General features: G+C 45.0%; 1 protein-coding gene across 1 annotated transcript; it reads right to left on the bottom strand.

Annotated features, from left to right (window-relative positions):
- Window positions 1-1,500: 1,500 nt before the first annotated feature.
- On the bottom strand, window positions 1,501-7,127 carry LOC105561852. Its single transcript, XM_012012201.1, has 3 exons — window positions 6,783-7,127; window positions 3,690-4,008; window positions 1,501-3,032 (listed from the first exon to the last, which is right to left on the bottom strand). The coding sequence occupies exons 1-3, from the start codon at window positions 7,000-7,002 to the stop codon at window positions 2,945-2,947; spliced, it is 627 nt and encodes a 208-aa protein (XP_011867591.1). The 5' UTR covers window positions 7,003-7,127; the 3' UTR covers window positions 1,501-2,944.
- Window positions 7,128-7,810: the final 683 nt, after the last annotated feature.

Here is a 7,810-nt window from a genome sequence, read left to right as displayed (position 1 = left end):
GAATCGGGTTGGGGTTTGGTGTTTCCACCGCAAAAACGCTCACCCCAACCCGATTCTGACCCGATTCTAGCCCGACTCTGACCCTCGGTGGAAACGTAGTCTATGTCTCCCATACAGCACCGAAGCTTTCAGAAACATTTCAGAAAACATTGTTGCAATGTTTCTTGTCAACCAGTTTTTTTAAACGTTTTGATTTGCTTGTATAGAATCATAGCCCATACAGCACCAAAGCTTTCAGAAACATTGCAACAATGTTTTCTGAAGTGTTTCTGAAAGCTTTGGTGCTGTATGGGCTATGATTCTATACAAGCAAATCAAAACGTTTAAAAAACTGGTTGACAAGACCAGACCATCAATGCGGCTGTGCACTGTCGCCTATTGGACAAATTGAATGAAGCCATCAACGAGAAGCGGCCAGAATTGGTAAATCGTAAGGGTGTTGTGTTCCACCATGACAACGCGAGACCATACACAAGTTTGGTGACCCGCCAGAAGTTGCTGGAGCTTGGATGGGATTTGATGGACCACCATACTCACCAGACCTTGTGCCGTCAGACTACAATTTGTTTCAATCTTTGCAAAACTCCTTGATGGTAAACAATTCAATTCGGACAATGGTGTCAAACAGCACTTGCTTCAGTTTTTTACTGATAAAGGTCAGAAGTTCTTTGAGCGTGGCATCATGATGTTACCCGAAAGATGGCAAAGGGTTATCGAAAACAATGGTCAATACATAACTAAATAAAATTATTTCTATAAAAAAAAATCGCCTTTGAATATTAGTCCCAGTCTACAATAGAGATTTAAACCCTAAGCCTTAAGAAATTGACTAATCACAATCGCGTATTCTACTCGTACTTGACCGTGATTGGTCAATTTCTTAAAGCTTAGGGCTTAAATCCTCTATTGTAGACTGGGACTTATAGTAAAAAACCGAAATGACTTAAGACTCAACCCAATAGAATGCTTCTAGACGCAGAGAGCACATTGCAGATTAGGCTTTAAGTAACGTACAATAACTGTCTCGTGCCTTAACACTTTGCAGGCTTGCAAAGTGTTGTTTCCGTATACCACTTTTAAGACTTCAGACGGTTATTGTGCGTTAAACGTAAAACATTGTTTGCCTCAGTGGTCGAATTGGTGAGACGCCCGCCTAGAGTGTAGGGAAGTCCAGGGTTCAAACCCTGGCTGAGGTAATATTTTTCGCAATAAAGTTTCTGTATCATTAAAAATGCCAGATATAGTCAAGAAAATACTGACGTTGTGAAACATTGTATTAAGAGTACAAGCCATTCTGCTGAGGCCCTAACGCACAACCGTGTCTCGGGTGTTAAATATGTGCACAAGGATAACGTTTGCGAAGAATCAACGTATACGTGTAAACATACGCAAATTTTACTGTACGACTATTAATGACAGGTGAATATTTTATGAACGTTGTCTTGAAATTACAAGTCAGCCATTCTGCAGCGGGCTTTGCGGGATAAGAAAACACGTAGATACGCGCTGCGACTCAACGTTTATTCAACGGCGTTCCGTTCCCGCGGACGCGGAGATTCCGCGCGCGAGAACGTGCGCCGCATGTTCATGTACAGAGCGACAAGGTTTACACTCCGACGCAGCTTATGCGCTATTTTTTTTTAATTTTGCCTATGTTAGTCGCTTAAGAAGTGAAACATTTCTTTATAGCATACCTCTGTAATATTAATTCTGCGACGATCGGAAGGGAAGAGGAAGCCTCTTACCGCGCGACAAACCTCCGAGAATCATTTCGTTCAATCTCTGTGACATGTAAATATTAATTTAGAAAATATTTCGCAATTTTTACAAGTGCTTATAATGTTTTGTGTGTTCTTGTTATAATCGTTCACAATCGCAAGTAATTTTGAGTTCGATATTTGTGAGACTGGAGCCGCGATGCATTTAATCGCCACTCAAATCTCTTGTTTGTCGAAAGAATTGAAGTGTACAAGTGTGTCTCATGCGCGCGTTGTTTGCCGCAACATATTCTCGGCATGTTAGCTACCTAATGAGATTTTTCAAAAATATACGTAACGACGCGTTAAATATTAAATATAATATTACTCGTAGCCTCACACTTCTAGCAGTTATTTTTATATAAGCATGAAAAAAAATATATATATATATTCTGTGTATCTCGCAACACTTACTCTAGCTTATCAATAAATATGCCCTTTAATCAGATAATCGATCAGTCTTAAACGGTAATAGATAACTATGTAAAATTTTGGAGAAGAGAATATGGAACACTGGTCTCTCTTTTGTACTTTGACGTTTTTGGTTGTTACGCAAACCCTGCACCGGGTTTCAATACTTTCTGCATACTTGTCCCGTTAGCAGCGACGACTGCTAATACACACAGAAGCGGAACAAGTTCCTCTCGTGCTAACAGAGCGGATCGCATCGTTAGAAGCACCTTTACATTTTGGAAAACATGCCTACGCGACGTTTGATTTTGACTTAGGGACTACAGCTACTTACGAAAGCGTTACGTAATATCGCAGTACGTTAATCGACAAAGAGCTACAGAACACTAAGATTCTCTAACAAGCTGAGAAAAGAAAGTGGTCGACACGCCTAAATGTGTCGAATTGACACGGTCATTTCTTCGTTCAAATATTTATATACTTTTGAGTTGAACGTCTTAGTTGTCGAAACATGACATTTTCGTGAAATAGCAAATGTCCGCTTGACCGTCCGCGTGCAGTCGAATCGAGAAATATTCTTTTCATTCGACACTCTCTTTCTCTCAGTGCGTTAGCATTTTCGTTTTTCTTGTATGAGACTCACTCGTGAATAAATCGTAATCAAATAATCACACATTTGCTACCGACGATATAACTAAGTAAAATAAATAATTTTACATAAATAGACGAAAGAAAAATAGAACCATCTCTCGGAAACCGACGACGCCTTCGTCGAATTAAAGCCACAGGTAGAGGACGAAGCACACTATCCCATTTAGCGCGCCGACTAAATAATTCATCTGTATCCTCGAGCCTTCGCGTAACCTGAAATACGTGCGGTAAGTGACATTCGGCGATGCATAAATTTTTCAAGCAGCCATAGAAATCAGATTATTTTACGCTGTCACAGATTTATTAACGAACAGTAGAAAAGATACTTTTACTAGACTTGCGTACAATAAAAAAAAATACATTCCATTTGCGAATATTTTACTTTCTAAATCGTGACAGACACTTGTAAAACTACCCAAGTAGAACATATTAGTCACGAAAACATCAAGACATCATTTTTTGATCATTTTTTATGCATTATGGTGACGTCAAAATAGCCCACCGAGAGCACCTGTTTGTGACATCATTAAGACATCAAAATGTAAAAATGATCTTGTTTTACAAAGCAAAGTTAGCTAAATATTATACATTAAAAATAAATTGAAGTAATATAAGATAAATATAATATATAACTGATCGTGTAATCTGTAATAATATATTATTATACACATCACGAATATCATAAAACAGCATGTCATAAGTCAGTCATTGCAAAGCAAATCGTGACGTCGATCACTTTATGACGTAAAATTCATCATTTTAATGTCGCATTGACGTTTTTGTGATTAACTTGTTCTACTTGGGCATTAAATATGTCAGGTAAATACTATTGCACAATTAAACAGACTGAAATTAAGACCGAGACTTTACCTCTGTTTGGAAGGACTGAAGGGAGCCGGTGGATTGACACCGGGTATACTGCTGTCCATGTAAAGGATGAACCAGGTGAAGCCTGTTAACACGAGTCCGCTCGTCATCGCTTTCAACAGCCATATGTATTTCTCGTAAAACGCCATCAGCCCGTGAATAGCTGCCTCCGCGTACTGATTATCGGCGTTCAAGAGCCTCTCGCTGCCCACCGATAATTGCTCGAATTTCGGCAAGACGGATATACTCGGGATCGCTTCGTACACTCGAGTTGCCATCGACGACGAGAATCGAGCGCCGACTTGCCGTGGCAAGGGCGTTCCTGGGGGCAGAGCATGAGAAACTCGTATCAGCCACGTAAATCTCTAAAGAAAGACAGAGTTACAGATTACACTCATTCATGTGGGGTGGAAATATTTATGTCAAATAATAATGTCATTCTGAAGGACTGAGAATGCTCTTATACCGCAATGAATGATCTTCTGCCTTGTCCTAACGCCATTCAACTCTCTTCCGAGCTGCGTCGTTGATGGAATTGCCAATTTCCCCAGTGAACACCGAACATCAATTACATTGCATTTATGTTACAATTTCTCATTCAACAATGTAAAGGTAATATAGCACATGTGTGATACTACATTTACATTGTTGAGTGAGAAATTGTAATGTACATGCAATGTAACTGAGACTCGGTATTCACTGGGTTTTGTTTTTCAGAAAGAGAGAGAGAGAGAGAGAGAGAGAGAGAGAGAATCAATTTAAACATTAAGATGATTCTACATAGAGGAAAGTCCTCTATTGTGAGATTGATTTCTAACATGAGATAGCAGGTTTTCAACGCCCAAACTCAATCACAAATCTTTTTTTCGCAACGCTTACACAATCCAACAATTAATTATCCGCTGCACAGATTTCGCTCCAAGAGCAATACATTCACGGTGGAATCAACCGACGATGCCTATTAATTCAACAGAAACCCCGCTGTCTCATATTAGGAGCCTATCTCATAGCGGGAAACTTTCCTCTATTAGATCGAAAGCACACGAGGCTCGTATTGTACCTCGGCGCGTGTAATCTATCAAGTTTACCTCGCGCAAAAGTAATCGATTTAATCAAATGATAAGGCGACGGAGGGATAAGATAAACAAGGGAAGAAATTCTCTCTCTCTTTCTCTCCGACAGGAGCGTCCGGTTTTTCCCTCTCGCGACTAGTCAGGCGTGTATCATATACTTTTCCGGCGACGAACGCGGCCTTGACGAATTCGGTCACGGGCGACGCGGAGACCTCGCGTAACGAGCGCGCGCTCCGGCGAGGACGGCTGGACAAGATTCGAAGGACTGGCGTCGCCCGCGGAAAGACGCGCGTACGTTGTACATGCCTCGTAGATAGAAATGGGCCACGCGCGCCGTTAAAAATACATATAACCGAAGAACGCAGGCCGCATGTGCGCGTTTTAACGCGAGTCTCGCGCATTCAAGTCTCTTAGAGCGATCTCTTCATATCTTTCTCTCCCTCTCGCGCGGAATGTACGGTATTTTTACTCGCTTTCCGAGAGGAGCAAGCGAGTCACGGAGTCTCACGTGAATTCTTTGCAAGGAAACAATTTTTTATTTATTGAAATTAGAACAGCGACGAGAATCGTCCGGCTTTTCGGGCGTCCCGGGAGATCGGACGGGACGTTCGGCTCGTGCCAGTACAATGCGTGAAATTAACATAAATAAATAAGCGACTTTCGGACCGCGTTAGGTTCTCGCTTATACAAGTACAGCGTCGGCGGTTAATGTTCGCACACAATTCGCCAAATACAGACATTCGTAGATAATAAACAATGATCGAGAGAATAAGATTAGGTGGATCCGTTTCATTCTCGCACGCGCGTCTCCGTCTCTCGGGAGTGAAATCTCTCTTTTGTCGAAAACGGAACGGCGACGGGGATCGCCCCGGCTGCTTCGGGGACGATGCTATTCATAAAATTAACATAAGCGACGCGACTCTTGGCTCGCGGATGGATTCTTGCCTTACGGTCAATATTACATAAATCAGAAAGCGCCAGGAGTTAACGTAATTATAAATAAATCAACAAGTAAGGATAACAAATACGAATCGGAGCGCGGAGCAGCTCCGGCAATTACATAAAAAAACGAAACAAATTATCGCCGAGACGTGCTCTTCTCAGCCGCGCGCGTTTCTGCCTCTACTTTTTCGCGAAATCAATCACGATTGCGGCGCTCATGCGGGCCGGGGTAAGAGCGGGGCGAGCGCAGAAAGCGTGAACCGAGAGGAGCACGTCCTATAATAAATAACGCAGGTGGTACAGAAAAAATATATGATCGGTGAAACGGCGCACTGCTCGTCCCGGAGTTCATCCGCGCTTCTCCTCGACGAGGCCGAGAGACCCAAAAAAATAAAAAGGAAAAGAGAGAGATGAAGATTCTGGGAGCGCGCAGGCTTCCTCGAGACGGATTCGCATCGTCGGCTGATCCCGGCCGGCGTCCAAACGTTACCAAAACAAAAGACTTGCGGCGCCGCGTCGCTCCACCCGGCGGCCGCGATTCACCGCCGACTCGCGCGGCAACGATTCTCGTCGTGCGGGGAAGGACGCGATTCAGATCGCCGGGAACGTCCCTTTCAACAGAATCAAAACAGAATTGCGTGCGTCCGAGCGGCCGTCTAACCTCAACTGACGGCGAAAACGTGCGTCTGGAGTACGAGAGAGATTCAAGGCAGTGTCGGAAAAAAGAGTTCGCGGCCACGGCAGGGAAGAGAGGAAGTCCAAGTAGTGTCAAGAGGATGAAAGTTCGATCGATGGCGCGTTACATACTCCAAAATAAATAAAAATAGTACGCGCGCGAATCGCGTTTGCGTCCGAGTCCTGGGCAGGCGAAGAAGATCGGGGGGGGGGAGAGCGTGACGCTCGGGGGGGGGGAGGGACCCAGTGAGAGATGACTCGTCGAATCGACGTCGACGCCGTCAGGTTCGACGTCGACCGACATCGATTTCGACGGCGTCGACTCGACGTCGTTTGGATCGACTCGAGTCATTTCTCGCCGGGTAGTTTCTCCCCCCCCCCCCCCGCGGGAGCGACTCGGCCTTACCATAATTCACGTACAGCTTGCCGAGGACGACGGCGAGCGAGAACGCGAAGAGCGCCAGGCTGAACGTCCACTCGTTGAACGTCCACTCGATCTGCGGCCAGCGTCGTCTCGCCGGCGCGGCCTGCCGGTGCTCCTCGGCGAGCCTGCCGTTGCCGTTCGTCACCGACGGACTCGAGCAGAATGTCGGCTCGAGCATCGTCCTCGTCATCGTCGTCGACATCGCTCGCGTCGGCCGGTCGTCGCGGACGCGCGCATACACACGCACTGTCCGAGCGCGCTCCGCAAGCCTCGCACCGCTCTACTCTTCTGTGACAGGCGGCCCCGTCGTCGGGAGTCGCCTCCAAAAATAAAGGTGAGACAGCGCGGGCGTGCGCGCCGCGAGCGCGCACGCGCCGCGCGGGCTCTTCCGCGTGTCAGGGGCGTGCGTCGCGGGGGACGACGGCGGGGGCGAAGGAGGCGGGAAATGAGAGGACTGCGTCGAGACGAAATGCCGAAATGTGACGTTGCAGTGACGTGTTAATGTTGAGGCTTGAATGACGAACGAAGTCACAACGACGCGGCGCCGTCGCGACGCCCCACGAGTTCGATATTCCGCTTGGGTAAAGAAAGGGAATTAAAGCACCGCGGTCAGCTGATCGAATTCTCGGGGCGACTTTGACTAGATCAGGGGGTCAGTTCTGTATCTTACACTATAATAAAAGATATAACAACTGTGTCTCTTTCTAACTGTTCCTTTAAAAAGAGATAAAGTCGCTCGCTTTTAGCATTTTCGCTATATTGTAAGATACAGAATTGACCCCTAGACTCACTGGTCTAGGGGTCAATTCTGTATCTTGCAATATAGTGAAAATGCTAAAAGTGAACGACTTTGTCTCTTTCTAACTGTCCCTTTAAAAAGAGATAAACTAGCTCACTTTTAGCATTTTCACTACAGTGTGTAAGATATCTTACACACTGTAGTGAAAATGCTAAAAGTGAGCTAGTTTATCTCTTTTTAAAGGGACAGTTAGAAAGAGACAAAGTCGTTC

The sequence above is a fragment of the Vollenhovia emeryi genome, unplaced genomic scaffold, assembly GCF_000949405.1.
Source record: "Vollenhovia emeryi isolate VEMERY1.0 unplaced genomic scaffold, V.emery_V1.0 DF939199.1, whole genome shotgun sequence".
Taxonomy (NCBI): Eukaryota; Metazoa; Arthropoda; class Insecta; order Hymenoptera; family Formicidae; genus Vollenhovia; species Vollenhovia emeryi.
This window is presented reverse-complemented; position numbering and strand designations above follow the sequence as displayed.

What these genes read in the sequence shown, in the direction of transcription:
- LOC105561852 (XM_012012201.1), bottom strand. Translation starts at nt 7,002, where the DNA reads ATGTCGACGACGATGACGAGGACGATGCTCGAGCCGACATTCTGCTCG. An exon ending in CAAGCTGTACGTGAATTATG is followed by an intron (nt 4,009 to 6,782) that starts GTAAGGCCGAGT and finishes CTCTGCCCCCAG; the next exon opens with GAACGCCCTTGCCACGGCAA. An exon ending in TTCAGTCCTTCCAAACAGAG is followed by an intron (nt 3,033 to 3,689) that starts GTAAAGTCTCGG and finishes CACGTATTTCAG; the next exon opens with GTTACGCGAAGGCTCGAGGA.